Source organism: Protopterus annectens, chromosome 13.part0 (genome assembly GCF_019279795.1).
Source record: "Protopterus annectens isolate FY-2018-M chromosome 13.part0, PAN1.0, whole genome shotgun sequence".
NCBI classification, from domain to species: Eukaryota; Metazoa; Chordata; order Ceratodontiformes; family Protopteridae; genus Protopterus; species Protopterus annectens.
Window position 1 is genome coordinate 1,333,994,357 of NC_056747.1, and position 18,172 is coordinate 1,334,012,528.

The following is an 18,172-nucleotide window of genomic DNA, read 5'->3' on the forward strand; positions in this document are numbered from 1 at the left end:
GATGTATTTTATATTTTGTGATAGATCTGTTTAAGATATATTTTATGTTTTGTGATAGATCTGTTTCAGATGTATTTTATATTTTGTGTTAGATCTGTTTAAGATGTATTGTATATTTTGTGATAGATCTGTTTAAGATGTATTTTATATTTTATGACAGATTTGTTTAAAATGTATTTTATATTTTGTGATAGATCTGTTTAAGACGTATTTTATATTTTGTGATAGATCTGTTTAAGATGTATTTTATGATAGATCTGTTTAAAATATTTTATATTTTGTGATAGATCTGTTTAAGATGTATTGTATATTTTGTGAGAGATCTTTTTAAGATGCATTTTATATTTTATGATAGATCTGTTTAAGATGTATTGTATATTTTGTGATAGATTTGTTTAAGATGTATTTTATATTTTATGATAGATCTGTTTAAGATGTATTTTATATTTTGTGATAGATCTGTTTAAGATAGATTTTATATTTTGTTATAGATCTGTTTAAGATGTATTGTATATTTTGTGATAGATCTGTTTAAGATGTATTTTATGATATATCTGTTTAAGATGTATTTTATGATAGATCTGTTTAAAATATTTTATATTTTGTGATAGATCTGTTTAAGATGCATTGTATATTTTGTGATTGATCTGTTTAAGATGCATTTTATATTTTATGATAGATCTGTTTAAGATGTATTGTATATTTTGTGATAGATCTGTTTAAGATGTATTTTATATTTTGTGATAGATCTGTTTAAGATATATTTTATATTTTGTGATAGATCTGTTTAAGATAGACTTTATATGTTGTGATAGATCTGTTTAAGATGTATTTTATATTTTGTGATAGATCTGTTTAAGATGTATTTTATATTTTGTGATAGATCTGTTTAAGATGTATTTTATATTTTGTGATGGATCTGTTTTAAGATAGACTTTATATGTTGTGATAGATCTGTGTAAGATGTATTTTATATTTTGTGATAGATCTGTTTAGGATGTATTTTATATTTTGTGATAGATCTGTTTAAGATATATGTTATGTTTTGTGATAGATCTGTTTAAGATGTATTTTATATTTTGTGATAGATCTGTTTAAGATGTATTGTATATTTTGTGATAGATCTGTTTAAGATGTATTTTATGATAGATCTGTTTAGGATGTATTTTATGATAGATCTGTTTAAAATATTTTATATTTTGTGATAGATCTGTTTAAGATGTATTTATATTTTGTGATAGATCTGTTTAAGATGCATTTTTTATTTTATGAGATCTGTTTAAGATGTATTGTATATTTTGTGATAGATCTGTTTAAGATGTATTTTATATTTTATGATAGATCTGTTTAAGATGTATTGTATATTTTGTGATAGATCTGTTTAAGATGTATTTTATGATATATCTGTTTAAGATGTATTTTATGATAGATCTGTTTAAAATATTTTATATTTTGTGATAGATCTGTTTAAGATGTATTTTATATTTTTTGATAGATCTGTTTAAGATGTATTTTATATTTTATGATAGATCTGTTTAAGATGTATTGTATATTTTGTGATAGATCTGTTTAAGATGTATTTTATGCTTTAAGATAGATCTGTTTAAGATGTATTTTATATTTTGTGATAGATCTGTTTAAGATAAATTTTATATTTTGTGATAGATCTGTTTAAGATGTATTTTATATTTTGTGATAGATCTGTTTAAGATGTATTTTATATTTTGTGATAGATCTGTTTAAAATAGACTTTATATTTTGTGATAGATCTGTTTAAGATAGATTTTTATATTTTGTGACAGATCTATTTAATATATATTTTATATTTTGTGATAGATCTGTTTAAGATATATTTTATATTTTGTAATAGATCTGTTTAAGATATATTTTATATTTTGTTATAGATCTGTTTAAGATGTATTTTATGTTTTGTGATAGATCTGTGTAAGATGTATTTTATATTTTGTGATATATCTGTTTAGGATGTATTTTATATTTTGTGATAGATCTGTTTAAGATATAGTTTATATTTTGTGATAGATTTGTTTAAGATGTATTTTATATTTTGTGATAGATCTGTTTAAGATGTATATTTTGTGGTAGATCTGTTTAAGATGTATTTTATATTTTATGATAGATCTGTTTAAGATGTATTTTATATTTTGTGATAGATCTGTTTAAGATGTATTTTATATTTTGTGATAGATCTGTTTAAGATGTATTTTATGATAGATCTGTTTAAGATGTATTTTATGATAGATCTGTTTAAGATGTATTTTATATTTTGTGATAGATTTGGTTAAGATGTATTGTATATTTTGCGATAGATCTGTTTAAGATGTATTTTATATTTTATGATAGATGTGTTTAAGATGTATTGTATATTTTGTGATAGATCTGTTTAAGATGTATTTCATATTTTGTGATAGATCTGTTTAAGATGTATTTTATATTTTGTGATAGATCTGTTTAAGATGTATTTTATATTTTATGATAGATCTGTTTAAGATGTATTGCATATTTTGTGATAGATCTGTTTAAGATGTATTTTATATTTTATGAAAGATCTGTTTAAGATGTATTGTATATTTTGTGATAGATCTGTTTAAGATGTATTTTATATTTTATGATAGATCAGTTTAAGATGTATTGTATATTTTATGATAGATCTGTTTAAGATGTATTTTATATTTTGTAATAGATCTGTGTAAGATATATTTTATATTTTGTGATAGATCTGTTTAGGATGAATTTTATGTTTTGTGATGGATCTGTTCTAAGATAGATTTTTCTCCTTCTGCCTTACCTTATAATTTCTTAATTACCATCACAATGACTTCTTAAGGTCCCTGACATTGGGCAAGGAGCTTATTCTTACTGGTGGAGATCAGAACAAACGCCTGGTCTCCTACTTAGAACTCCCCACTAATGGCATACCTGCTCTGTCCTCCTTTCTGACTAGCTTCTGCTGTTTCTATGTGCTCTTGAAGAATGGGCTCTTTCTGCCTCTCTCTCTCTCTCTCTCTGGACAAAGTTACCATTGTAATGGACCCCACATTAACACTTGAGTCAGATATAATTTCCAATATGGTCCGCTTCTGTGATGGTATGGGTACCTGTGTCTTGTAAAGCTAAGTGATGCTGTTTTCCTACCTGTGTAGCTGGGATGGTACCAGATATGTTTGTGTTATCCCCCACTCTTACTATAGCTCTTTACAGAAGGGAAATCCTTCTGTATGATTACATCACAGATAGGATAAGGCACTACAGCACATGAGCATATTTTCAAACGGAGTCAGGAATTCCAATTGGAAGACCATGTAGCACCTTCTCTTTCTGTGTAGACACAACACTTTTATGGGCCTTGGAAAGTGGACTTACTTTGTGAAAAAGATATTGCGCTTTAAATAAAGTGATCATGCTCCCAGAATCAAATACTCTCTGGAGTGCCAGACATCACCTCTGACCATAAGCTTCATCAGTTTTGCCACAGCTCAGTAAATTAGTAATCATGAGCCTAAGTGTTGACTGATCACATTCCATAGCTTCATCACCCCTACCCCCCAGTACTTTTTACTTTACCTGTCCTATAATATTTTGCAATCTTTCTTAGCTTCTTATACTTGAAACATAAGTTGTAAAGCATGATCCTTTTTGTCTGGTTACAGTTTGATCAGCTAAGTTGTTAGATGCCTCCCTAAATATGTTTTTATAGCATAAGACTACCAGTGTTATAAAACTGCCTGTGTTTTGTGGGTCTGCCTGACGTATACACCATTTTACAGTAGCTAGCAAGGCCCTCTTAAATCTATTTATCTATCTGTCTATCTATCTATCTGGCAATCTATTGCTAAAATTACTAATAGGCTCTTTGCTATTAAGCCCCTAGGGTCTGACCAAAATTTATCTATATGTTTCAGTTCAAACAGCTGTGCTGTTTCCATTTCAGATCTGGAAAAGGGTCACTCGTGAAAACTGTGGAGTTGGGTTTCTATAGTGACCCTAGTTCTTGCCAGCAAACTTTTCCTGACTTTAAGATTCCACACTCTGCACTGCGAATATTCATATATCCATGGAAGGGGTTACCCCAAGATGCATATCTACATAGAATGATCCCATCCTTTCTGGCTGTTGATGTCTTCAGGTCATCATCATCTTGTCTAAGAGGCTTCAAGGGAGATGTAGGCCTTGACTGGGCAATAGATTTAATTACAGCTATATCCCTTTCAGCAGTGGTAATATCAGCATAAAGCAGTTGCTCCATAATGGTCATTCTTCAGCTCTAGAATCCCCCTTGTAGGACACATACACTTCAGTGGAATCACCACTTTGCTTGCTGAAGGGAATTATCACTAGCTTCTTATTCTGGTAGCGAGAAATGGAATCGGTAATTACTAAGTGAAGTTTTTTTGGCTGCCCATTGTATCCACCTGCTGCAGTGAACAGAGGCAGCAAACCCAATAGTTTTTCTTTTAAAACAACCATTTTTTGTAACAAATATAAAAAATAGGCAGATTTTGTCAAAACTGGGACTGCAACTATAGTAATAGGTGGAAATTCATACTACTTTGCAAGATACACCAGACTCAGGTATTGAGTCACCTTCAGGACTAAGATCTGCTCCTATAGTACTATATTACAAAGGTGCTAAGAGAAACAAAACAAACAGGTTTGGTAGCACCTTGCAATCTGTTCTTAGGTAACAGTTCTTTAAGAAAAAGTACAACTCAGAAGTCTCTGTCTTTCTTGTCAGATCTCATACTGGTGAATAATCTTGTTCTTAAAACTGAACAAATAACAGATTTTTTTCCACTAGTTCTTCTCTGCTGAGCAGAAACAGTGACAGAGTTTCTGTATGGAAAATAACACGTCTCCTTCACTAGCCTTTCTGTTGTCGAATGGTCACAATTCTCTTGGTTTGTTTCTAACTTTTGGACAGATAGCCTCTGGCATGCAAAACAAGGTCTTTATTACACCTGCCAGTTTTTGTCAAATAACAGTCTCTGGCAGATAAAAGTTCATAGGTTCATAGGTTCATACTAGGCTATCTGCCCTAGGGCATTTATAAGCCTAACCAGAATGTGTTTGGCTTTCACCACCCATTTTAAATTTATTTTGCTATGCCCTTTTTCGAGGTTAGTATACTGTGCCTCTGTCTATCAGTGACACAGAAGTGATACCCGGGGTAAACCTACGATCTCCCATCCACTCATCAAGATTCCTCTTGAAGAGAGTCAATGAGGGACTCTGCCTAACCTGGACTGGGATTTTATTCCAGAGTGAAGTGAGCCTCTGGGTTATGAATCTGTCCCTCCAGCATGTCCTATTTATTTCAATGCTGAGGTTCAAGTCTCTCGAGCACGTAGCTCGATGGGATTTGGATTTTCTGAGGTGCAGCATGTCCATTAATTCCGGGTTGGACATGGCTTTATACGTCAGGCACAGATTGCCTCTGAACAGGCGGTATGCCACTGAGTAGAGCTGGAGTTTCTTTAACCGGGCAGCATATGGCATCTGTTTGAGCCCTTTGATCCTCTTGGTGAGGTACTTTTGGGGTCTTTCCAGTTGCTGCAGGTGTCTGGTAAGGTACATCCCAAAAGGGGCATTATACTCAATTATGGACCTGATGAGGGATGAGTAAAGAGGCACGATGATGTCCCCTGATCTAGATGTGAATCCCTTCATGATTAGGTGGGCTATATAAAATGTTTTTCTAACCACTTTGGCCACGTGGTTGTCAAATGAGAGATTTCTATCAACTTGGGTCCCCAGGTCCCTAATTACTTCTTCTGTACTTAATGGATTACCACCTATGTGGTAATTTGTGGGCACTTTGTTTGCCAAAGGGGATGACTATACACTTTTTGGCATTTAGCTTGAGGCCATGGCTCTGGCACCAGTTGTCTGTTTCTATGAGGCCCTTTTGGAGGATGCTTGTGTCGGCTGGAGAGACGATTATGGCGCCCAGTTTGCAGTCATCTGCGAACTTGGTCAGCCACAGTCCTTCCATGTTGACCTGTACCTCCGAGAAATATATACCGAACAAGAGAGATCCCAGGACTGAGCCTTGTGGGACACCACTTGTAACTGGTTTGGAGTCTGACATGGCTCCAGCAATTCTAACCATGTGGGTTCTGTCCTTGAGCCAGTTTGCAATCCATCTAGTGACATAGGGGTTTATTTTTAAGCTGGTGAGCTTATCTATAATGCCCGAGTGGGGTATTGTATCAAAGGCTTTTGCGAGGTCCAGGTAGGCTGTGTGGACCACCTTCCCCTCGACAATGGCCTTGGTGACTGTTTCAAAGAAATCAACCAGGTTTAAGAGGCAGGATCTGCCCTTAACAAAGCCAAACTGGGTAGGATCCAGTGTTTGTAGGTCCCCAATATCTTTATTTATGAGGTCCATGATGATCCTTTCCATAGCTTTGCAGACCAAGCTAGTCAGGCTTATGGGGCGATAGTTTCCAGGATCCGTTGAGGCACCACCTTTATGGAGAGGGACCACTGTTGCTGTACGCCACTCTTTGGGCACATATCCTGTAGTAAGGCTGAGACTGAACAGTAGTTTTATGTTTGGGTTTAGCTCTTCTTGTAGGACGCAGCCCGGGACACCATCTGGTCCCATTGATGCTGTGTTTTTTGCTTTGGAGAGGGCGGCTCTTACCTGAGCATCTGAGATGTCAGGGGCAGCACTCTGCTGGGATAGATATTTGCCCTTTTGGTGGGGAGGGGGGGAGATGTTTGCGCTGAACCTGTCAGCTAGGATGTTGGCAATGTCTGTGGGTTTGGTGTATTTTTTGTCATTTTGGACTAATTCTGAGCATATCTGGGAATTACCACCCAGGTTCCTAACATAACTAAAGAAAGCCTTGTGATTATTCTTAGTGTCCTGTGCAATTTTTCTCTCGAAGCTGGCCTTAGACAATTTTATGTGTGCCCGTAGTTTTTTGCTAATACTGATCAGTGATGCCTTCCCTTTTTGGGATTTTGCTCTATCATTTAGTAGCTTCCTCCTTCTATTGTATAGTTTGTTTATGGCTGGGGTCCACCAGACAGGACATCTGCCTTTGGAGGATTGGGTCTTGGTTTTATTTGGGATCGCATGATCCATGCATTCCTGAAGGTGTTCATAGAATGTGTTTATAAAGGATTCTGCGGTCTGGGCTGTATTTTCCACAGGCCCGGGGGCTTTGAAGGATTCCACCTCAGTTTTGAGGAGTGTGAAATTTGCTTTAGAGAAGTTTTTCACTGTGGTTTTCTGGGCAGGGGGTGGGGTCGGGATGTGAATATCCAGTGAGATTAGTTTATGGTCTGAACTTACCAGTGAGGGATACACTTCTGGTCTGGAGCATAGAGTCCCCATGTTGGTGATGATCAGGTCCAGTATGTTTTCCCCTCTTGTGGGAGTGGTAACAAGTTGTTCCATAGCATTTGAGTTTATAAATTCTAGGAACCTTTGGGCTAGGGTGTTGGAGCTAGAGTAATGCTCCCAGTCTATGTTTGGGTAGTTGAAGTCGCCCAATATAATGGTGTTTGGAGAGACCTTCATATTTTCCAGTGTTCTCAGGAAGGCCGAGTGGGGTTCCTGGGTTTGAGAAGGTGGTCTGTAGCAGGCTATAAACTGGAAGGCAGTTTTACCCACTGTTAGTTGCACATGGATAGTCTCTGATGCTTCGTGCTTTGCCACCAACCTGGAGGTGTGGGTATCTTTGATGAATATCGATACTCCCCCTCCTTTTGTTGTTCGGTCCAAGTTTTGGGGCCGAAAAGCATGGTATGAGGTATAACCTGGTAGTGCTGGGGTGCTCTCGGGAGCCCTGAACCAGTTTTCTGTTAATGCACAGATATCGATGTTCTCCATGCTAAGGATAGTTTCGAGTGCGTGCATCTTGAGGTTTAGACTTCTGGCATTGAGTAGCATTACTCTTAGTATCTTATCCCTTGTGATACCTATGGAGGTGGGTTTGTCTTTTGAGCCTTGCCTAAAAAAGGCACTATGGGGGTAGCAAGAGCCTTTGCCAATATCCGAAAGCCCAGGGGTGACAGGTGCAAGCCGTCCCTAGCGAAGCATCGTGGCTTGTCGAGCATATCATCCCAAGCTGACAGGCATTGGATCCCCTTTGAATGACACCAGTACTTAAGCCAATTGTTGAAATTGATCATCTTGTCTTCATATTGTGGCATCATTCTTGGTGAGGGTAAGATGCTACTCAAGGTCAGGGTCATACTGGCCTGGGCTACATGCTCAGAGAGCTCCTTTATGTCTCTTTTCATGTAGTCCAGGGAGGTATGTCTCAGGTCATTCACACCAGCATGGACAATGACTGAGTCATATTTGTACTTGCCTTGGAGTGACCTGAGTGCTTGTGTTATGTGGCGGATCCTAGCGCCCGACAGGCTGCTCACCGTGACCCTCTCCTTGTTCAGCCTGGTGAGCGGGACGTCAGTGTGCCTGACGATAGAGTCACCTATTACAAGTGTATCAGGTGTGTTGTTTAGTCTTAAGGGCTGTGACTGTTCGGCACACTGGCTTTGTGAGATATGTGTTGCACGTGTTTTGTTTTGGGGTAGCGGCTGCTTGGGTGTCTGCTTTGGAGGTCTCTGCTGCTTCGCAGATCTTTATTTAGAGCCTCCAAGTATGTTTTTGTGTGATTATGTGTTTGGTTTGCTGTCGTGGTAGGTCTATGTGAGACTGGAATTGTAGTGAGTGTGGTTTCCTTCTCTTCCTGACTGGTTATGCCAGTACTGAGTTGAGAGAGCTTAGCCTCCAGTTTGGCTATATGGTTGCATCTCTCACATGTGTTGGAATTTGTTGGGAGGAGGAGAGGGTTGTCTGTGTACATGAGGCAGTTGTAACATTGCCTCAAGATTCCCAGATTCACCAGCTGGACCGGAGAGGAGATTGACAACTGACCTTTGGACATGCTAGAATAATATTGGGAATTCCTTAATAATTGAAAACAAGGGCCAGTGGGGAGTGAGGGTGTAGTGCTTTTAATTTTTAGTGCTGAATTATATAATTGCTTTAGTGAGCAAGTGCCAGGTAACTTAAGTGCAATGTGTTACAGGTAACTTAAATGCAAAAACGACAAACAGTAACTTTCTTTCAAGTGAAACAAGGAAATAAGTACAGTAAGCAATGCAGATATCACTAGTGATCCACAGAAGCGCTGAGAAGCCGCGTATTAGGTGGAATTAGTGTTCCAGGGACATAACAAGCAAACAAACAACAAGCATATAAACAAAGCTAGATTCAGCAGGCCTGGATCTAGTCTATGCTACAGCAAACAAGGTGTACCAATTTCAGTAAGATACAGTTCAAATATTCAGGCACTATAAACCAAGTGCTTAAACCAGAACTAATACACTTTAAGAATAACAGACACTGGGCTCTCAATCAGCAGTTCCCAACTTAGAAGGATGAAAGCTACCTGTCCTGCCACCACAGTGCATGCCACAAACCTTCCTAATGTAAAACAACTGGTCTGAAGCCCAAGTGCTTAATCCAAAAGACTTAGAATGATAGCTACACTTTAATCAAGTTACTACCAAGCAGTAATAAATACAATTGAATACTTTAGAGAATGCCTGGATTAGTGCTCAAGTTACACAAACAAAGCTAGATCCAGCAGGCCCGAATCCAGTCTATGCCACAGCAAACAAGGCGCACCAACTTCAGTAAGAAGCAGTTCAGATATGCATGCACTATAAGCCTTCAACCAGAAATTCCCAGCTCAGAAGGGCAGAGTCCAGCCTCTCCTCCCACAAGAGTGCAGACCACGAACCCTCTTAATGTAAAATAACTGGCCTGAAAGCCCAAGTGCTTAAACCAGAATTAATACACTTTTAGAATAACAGACACTGAGCCCTCAATCAGCAGTTCCCCACCTAGAAGGATGTAAGCTACCTGTTCTGCCACTACAGTGCAGACCACAAACCCTCTCAGTGCAAAACAACTGGTCCGAAGCCCAAGTGTTTAAACCAAAAGGCTTAGAATGAGTTACACCAAGCAGTAATAAATACAATTGAGTACTTTTAAGATGATGCAAAAGTAAAAAAAAGTAGGTAGAAACCTACCCAGGGAGTGGCGCACTGCAACTGTGGTCCCACTTCACAAAGGCGGTGCCTCCACCGACTCTGGAAATTACCGGCCCATTAGCTTGACAAGCCTTATCTGCAAAGCCATGGAGAGGATCATAATGGACCTCATAAATAAAGACATAGGGAATTTGCAGACTTTGGATCCATCCCAGTTTGGCTTTGTCAAAGGCAGATCATGCCTTCTAAACTTGGTTGACTTTTTGAAACAGTCACCAAAGCCATTGATGAGGGAAAGGCAGTCCATACAGCCTACCTCGATCTGGCGAAGGCCTTCGATACAATACCCCACTCGGGTATCATTGAAAAACTCATCAGCTTAAATGTTAACCCATACATCACAAGATGGGTTGCAAACTGGCTGAGTGACAGAACCCACAGGGTCAGAGTTGCTGGCGCCATGTCAGACTCAAAGCCTGTCACAAGTGGTGTACCACAGGGCTCAGTCCTGGGCCCACTCTTGTTTGGCATCTACTTTTCCAAGTACAAGCAAACACAGGAGGGTTATGGCTGACAAAGTTTGCAGATGACTGCAAACTGGGCCATAGTAGAAAACACATCTGACACAGATATCCTTCAGAAGGGTCTCACAGAAACGGATAACTGGTGCCAGAGCCATGGCCTAAAGTTAAATGCCAAAAATGCATAGTCATACCCTTCGGGAAAACAAGGTTACCCTAGCTACCAAATAGGTGGCAATCCACTGAGCACAGAAGAAGTTATCAGGGACCTGGGGACCCAGGTTGATAGTAGTCTGTCATTCGACACCCATGTAGCTAAAGTAGTTAGGAAGACCTTCTACATTGCCCACCTTATCATGAAGGGATTCTCATCTAGATCAAGGGAGGTCATAGTCTCCCTATACTCATCACTCATCAGACCAATGATTGAGTACAATGCCCCATTCGAATGTATCTGACCCGACACTTGCAGCAGCTGGAGAGGCCACAAAAGTTCCTCACCAAAAGGATAAAGGGTCTCAAACATCTGTCCTATGCTGCCCGACTGAAAGAACTCCAGCTCTATTCAGTCGCCACGCTTGCTCAGAGGTGACCTTTGCCTAACATACAAGGCCATGTCAAACCCAGATTTGATGAATATGCTTCACCTCAAAAATCTAGATCCGTCAGAGCCACAAGGGTGGGAGACTTAAACCTTGACACGGCTATTAATAGGACGTGCTGGAGGGATAGATTCATCACCCAAAGACTCCCTATGCTGTGGAATAAAATCCCGGTATATGTGAGGCAGAGCACCTCGCTGGCCTTGTTCAAGAGAAATCTTGACCAATGGATGGGAGATCGCAGATATACCCCAGGGATTACCTCAGTGTCACTGCTCAACAGAGGCACAGCAAAATAATGGGTATAGTTCCCCATACTAAAGGGGTGGCGTAAGCCACAAAACTATGGGCTAGGCTTGTAAATGCCCTCGGGCAGATAGCCTAGTATGAACCTATGAACCTATGAACCTAAGAAACAGAAGTACAGTAAAAGCAGATGAAATTTTTTTTTTTTTTTTCTGAACAAGTGTTGAGATCAAAGAAACAGATTTGAGTGCTGAAACTAGAAAACTGGCTAGTTATAAGAAAAAAAAAACTAAGCTAGAAGGCTTCCCTCCAACACAGAAGGGCTTGGGGGCTCAGAAGCCTACAAATAGTCTATACCACTTAACAGGAAAGGCAGGAAACAAGCTTAAATTTCTTTTTTTTTTTTTTTTTCTGTTTCCCAGATGCTCTCTTTGTACACAGTAGGAGTGCCTGAAATCAGAATATGATCTCACTGCACTCAGTTGGGTGAGCAAATGAGATGGGCCCAGAAGGAGTATCCAAACACAAATTTACAAGAGGGGCGGGCAGTTGCAAGGCCACTAAGATTAACACCAAAACAAAAACAGGGAGGGTGGCTGGGACTAACTGAAGAGCAGCGTGAAAACTTCCAGTTCAGTTAATATTCCTTCCGCACAGTTAAAATCAATTTAAATACTGTATTTTTTGAAAAAAAAAGAGCAGATAAAGGTACTTAAATTCTCTTATACGTCCAGTTGAATACAGCAAGTTCTTAGCCGGCCAAAGCTGAGGTTTTTAAGCAGAAAATATTTCACACTGTACCACTTAAATAGGCAAGGACAGGAAATCAAAGAATGTGACTACCCCCACACCTGTAATTACTAGCAAATAACAAAATTCAGCAAACACTGACTAACTTCCAGTTCAGTTAATATTCCTTCCACACAGTTAAAATCAATTTAAATACTGTATTTTTGGGAAAAAAAGAGCAGATAAAGGTACTTAAATTCTCTTATAAGTCTCTGACAAATAAAAGTTACCATTAACCAAAATGTCTTTGGTAAAAAGTTTTTAGGATAATCCCTTAAATAGTTCATAGGTTCATTGGTTTTTCTAGGTTAACGACCACAAGGGCCTTTTTAAGCCTAGCCATGCATCACAAGTCTCTGACAAGTTCTGATACCCTTGATAAGTGTAAGCATGGGCCTGGGAGATGAACCATTTACAGGTTACCTCTGTCCATTCGAGACATAGGTGCCAAACCAGGGATGAATTTCTGGTTTCCCATCCAATTGTCCAAGTTGCACTTGATTTGGGTTACGGAGGAACTCTGCTTTACATGGATGGGGAGCCTGTTCCATAGACGGGGGTAGTCTCTGGGATACATACCTATGTCTCCAGCAGGTACCGATTTATATCACAGGCAAGGTTTAATTCTTTAGAATGGGTGATTCTGGTGCTGATTGTTTTGTGGATATGCAGGAGGTCCATCAGAGTGGGGTCTGGCAATCCCCTTTATGCCAGACATAGATCTCCACTCAAAAGCCTGTAGGAGACAGTTGAGTAGACCAATGTCTTTGGCTCACCACTCCTTAATGAAAAACATGGATCACAATTCCAACCAACTAGGCTTCCAGTGCCACTTCTAAAACTCATGATAAAGACTTACCAAGTCAAAGCTGACTGCTCTGGCCTTCATGCATATGACATCACAGAAAAAGACCCCTTAATACTCTCGAACACTGATTTCTGTCATGTTGTCAGTGAACCTGCATTTTATAGGCACCTGCCTCCAGCATCCTCTGATTATCTGACTCTGCGGTTAATCTCTTAAAATGCCCAGCTTCATATCCTTACTTCTAAATGCTATCCACTACTATAACTGCTCTGCATCATAAGTACTGCACATACTAACAGTTCTACTCTTGCCTATTGGTACCATCCAGAAGGCAATTCCTTGTTGTACCATCTTTCTGTGTTACAAGGGATCTACTTCAGATGTTTGACATTCCAAAATGGCAACCTTCATATGGCCGAGACCATATGATCGACATTTTGAAATGTCGAACATCTCCTACATAACATCAAACACACAACTGCATTTAGCAGGGGGGAAGCCCCCCCTGCACCCCCCACACCCCCTGCTACTTAAATATTCCTACTCTGAGATCGCACTACAGTGCAAAAAAGGGAAATCTGCCAGTTCCACGCTGTATAGGGATCTCCGGTATACATGTTCAACATTTCAAAATGTCGATCATATGGTCTCGGCCATATGAATGTCGGCGTTTTGAAATTTTGAACATGTCAAGTAGACCCGTTACAAGACATATATATGTATGTTGCGAGCTGAACAGTTTTTATATTCAAAATGCTATCTTGTTTTCTTTTCGAGTTATCTACATTAGTTTGTTAAAATAAATTACTTTTGATACCTCTTTTTGTGGGGCAAAAGTTCACATGGAACCCTACGCATTTTTAGAGAGCTCTATGCTGGACAACTTTTACACTCCCAGAACCATATTGTCTCGTTTGAAAGTTGTTCACCTTTGTTTTTTAAATGTGAAAAAAATAGTCTCCAGTTTTTTTCTTAAAAAATGATACAAGATTCTATCAAATAAAACTGTCATTTTGTTTTTTTTTTGTGCAAAATAACAAAGTGCGAACAGTAAAATTTATCAAGCTTGATGGTTATGTTGTCCGACTTTGAAATGGGGGAGTACTCCTACAGTAACTGCACATATGCTGGACTCTGCATCTGTAACTGAGCATATTTAACTGTGTTCTTGAACCTGATGATTTTGGAACAATGTGGATAAATCAGTGGCAACAGTGATGATAAATTTTGTGATGATGCTCGTAGAGTGGTTATAAGTAAAACATGTTGTACTCATACTCAAGTATGCATTATTATCACACTTTTTAACCTTGTTTTCTTGCTGTGACAAATATTATATTATATTATAATTGCAAAAAATGAAGTACAAGCTATCCTAGTGCTCATCCAAATCAAAATGAGTCAACCTACTGGTGGTTATAAGTCAGAAACAGCATTCCCCCACTCCCTCTTCATTTTCTGGCACACTATGGAAATTAATAAACTTTGATTTGCAGTAGACTGTTCCTCCAGTTTAATGACTTTCAACTTTTTGTTTCTTCACAGGTGGTGGTCAATGCTCTTTTGGGTGCCATCCCTTCAATTATGAATGTATTGCTTGTCTGTCTCATCTTTTGGCTCATATTTAGTATTATGGGGGTCAACCTATTTGCTGGAAAATTCTACAGATGTATCAACACCACCACCTCAGAGGTCATTGACATCGAAATAGTGAACAACAAAACAGAGTGCATGAATCTCATGTACACAGGAGAAGCCCGCTGGGTGAATGTGAAAGTAAACTTTGACAACGTTGGTTTAGGATACCTTTCCTTGCTACAAGTGGTAAGTGTTCACTGCATTTCGAATATTTATCTGCAATAATATAAACTGCAATATCATTTTACAATGTGTAAATCTAGACATCTGCCAAAGTCTGTCCTTCATAAAAGTTAAGAATAGTAAAATGAGTGTCCTGACTAAGCAAGCATATTCAGCTTCACAACCGAATGGACATCTTTAGAGAGATGGACAGACAGTACTATCAGTATAAATACATCCCTGTTTATTGTTTTCAGATTCACAGCTAGTGTCAGTGTAGTTCTCCCTAGGACCAGTGTCAGTGTAGTTCTCCCTAGGGCCAGCATCAGTGTAGTTCTCCCTAGGGCCAGTGTCAGTGCAGTTCTCCCTAGGGTCAGTGTCAGTGCAGTTCTCCCTAGGGCCAGCATCAGTGCAGTTCCCCCTAGGGTCAGCATCAGTGTAATTCTCCTTAGGACCAGCATCAGTGTAATTCTCCCTAGGACCAGTGTCAGTGTAATTTTCCCTAGGGCCAGTGTCAGTGTAGTTCTCACTAGAGCCAGTGTCAGTGTAGTTCTCCCTAAGGCCATTGTCAGTGTAGTTCTCCCTAGGGCCATTGTCAGTGTATTTCTCCCTTGGGCCAGTGTCAGAGTAGTTCTCCCCAGGGCCAGCATCAGTGTAGTTCTCCCTAGAGCAAGCATCAGTGTAGTTCTCCCTAGGGCCACTGTCAGTGTAGTTCTCCCTAGGGCCAGTGTCAGTGCAGTTCTCCCAAGAGCCAGTGACAGTGTAGTTCTCCCTAGGGCCAGTGTCAGTGTAATTCTCCCTAGGGCCAGCATCAGTATAGTTCTCCCTAGGGCCACCCATCCTCAGCTTTCTTGTACCCTTATGTAGCATCTTGCCTATGAAACTTCTCACTATTCCCTTTAGTAGAGAGCAGTATGTGTTAATCACCACCCCCTGTTTAAAGAACTGTATTCTGACATCTATTAAAATCTGACACAATCTGTCATTCATCCTTCTCGGTTCTCCTTTGACCAGTAAAATCATCCCATTTGCAATTCCTGATTTTTTTAGTACACATTATTCCCCCGACCCTTTCTCCCCTTTCTCTATACCAAAATTAATATTCCCAGAGTCACAAATCCGCTTTCATATACCTTCCATTCCATTACCCAAATCATTCTGTTTGCCCTTGGCTGCATACCCTTTTAAATTACTGTTACTCTTAAAATAAAGCCTCAGGAAGTACAAGCACTGCTTAATATGAGGCCTCACCGCTGCTCTGTAACACAGTATGACTACACCTGCGGTGTGAAAATTCACCTGTGCTCTGTAATGTGATATGATACACCTGCAATGTGAGACCTCAACTGTGCTCTGTAATACAATATGACTACACCTGTAATGTGAGGGCTCACTAGTGCCCTGTGATATGATATGGTACAGCTGCAGTGTAAGGCCTCACCAGTGCTCTGTAATGCGATAGGACTACACCTGCAATGTGAGGCCTTACCAGTGCTCTGCAATGAGATATGACTACACCTGCAATGTGAGGACTCATCAGTGGTCTGTAATGCGATATGACTACATCTGCAATGTGAGGCCTCACAAGTGCTCTGTAATATGATATGATTACATCTGCAATGTGAGGCCTCACCAGTGCCTGTGGTGTGATATTGTACAGGTGCAATGTAAGGCCTCACCAGTGCTCTGCAATGCAATATGACTACACCTGCAATGTAAGGTCTCAGCAGTTCTCTGTAATGTGATCTGACTACAGCTGCAGTTTGAGGCCTCATTGAAGTCCTGTAAAGTGACACGACTAGTAGATGCAAAGTGAGGACTCACCACTGCCTTATAAAACAATGTGACTGCAGCTGCATTAATAAAGTTAGTCATTGTTATTGTATACCATTAAATTCTATAATCTCTGGCAGTTTCAGTGCTTCAGTAGATATAGTGATTCATCTTCAGCATGACTCTCAGCTGGTATTTCTTTATTCAGTAGCAGATTGTAATATTTTTCTTATGTTGAAGATTCATGTTACCAACGGGTAGTAGAAGTGTTCCTATTTCTCAAAATCACAGTGTTTTAAATTATGCTATAGCTGACTCATTCTTAATGGACTATAGCATAGGTTTTTTTTTGTTTATTATTGTGGCTATCAAACCCTGGAGTTAGTATATAAAAGTAAGAGTATGTGAGGTAAAGCCCTCCACGTAAAACTGACTGTGTGATCTGTGTGATTTACGTGTGTGTGTGTGTGTGTGTGTGTGTGTGTGTGTGTGTGTGTGTGTGTAAGCTTCACACCTGATTTTTGGTTGTGTGTTTGTAGTATGATATGCTTTTTGTATGTGTGCTATCATGGTGTTTGAGCAGATTTTTTATTTTTTGTTACCAATCACGAAAGGAAACCTGTTACACTTCCTTTTGTGATTAGTAGTGATTTATGGTGATTTTCAGTGAACTGTAAAGCTGATGTCCTTTTTTAAGAAGTGCATGTCGACAATTTTCAGTTCATATATCTAAGTATTCATAACTCTCAAATGCACAGATTTTCACAGAAAGTCCAGATTTTTGACTCATATTTTTGGTTTGTTCCTCATAAATTTGTGGTTTTCTGGCAAATCACTGAGGACTGAAGTCACTAAATAATGGCATACATTTGAGTTTCAGATTTCACATTCTTCAGAAAATGCAAGATAACACAAATCCTGTTATTCTAATAACTTTCTAAGGTTATAAGAGCAATATTTAAAATATGTCCCTATTTTAGGGCCTTTGTCCTCAATTATTTTAGGCTTTGCCAGATTTTATTTGTGCTAACAGGTTGAGAGGTATGAGTATAATCCTTCATTCTTACTCCTAATTAAGGAATTCTCCATTACTACAGACAATAACATTTTCTAGGCTGCCTCCTTCTAAACTGTATGATATAAACCTCTTCTGTAACATCAACAGAATGGGTTGGAGGGATAGGTATGTCTTACAGAGGATACTGCTGGTCTGGAACAGACTCCCCATCCTCATAAAACAAAGTTCATTCCTGTACGTATTCAAGCACAACTTGAATCTATGGATGAAAAACAGAAAATGTTCTCCAGGACTGCCTCTGTACTACTAATGTTCAGAGGCAGCTCTTATTTGGTTTATCATATGCATTTGTCCCCTCTGATTACCTATGGTATGATCCAAGTTATTCTCCTTAGGGGTACTATATAACTATCGACTATGGCATGGGAAAGGCCAATCTCTAATTAAATGGGGTGGGTTAAAGTACAAAAAGGGAAACTGGCTATCCTTAAAATGCCCCTCAAGGGCAGGTAGCCTAATATTTGCCTATGAACCTATTAACCTATAAAGGAAATGGGGAGCAGTTAAAGTAATCACT

The 18,172-nt window shown here is 39.0% G+C and overlaps 1 protein-coding gene across 1 annotated transcript in view; it reads left to right on the plus strand.

Moving 5' to 3' along the window:
- Positions 1 to 18,172, plus strand: part of LOC122788286 (sodium channel protein type 4 subunit alpha-like) — a 1,768,016-nt gene that overhangs the window by 1,571,806 nt on the left and 178,038 nt on the right. Inside the window, exon 22 of the mRNA XM_044055359.1 lies at positions 14,550 to 14,828. Coding sequence (XP_043911294.1) covers positions 14,550 to 14,828 — 279 coding nt within the window. The remainder of the gene's footprint in view (positions 1 to 14,549; positions 14,829 to 18,172) is intronic.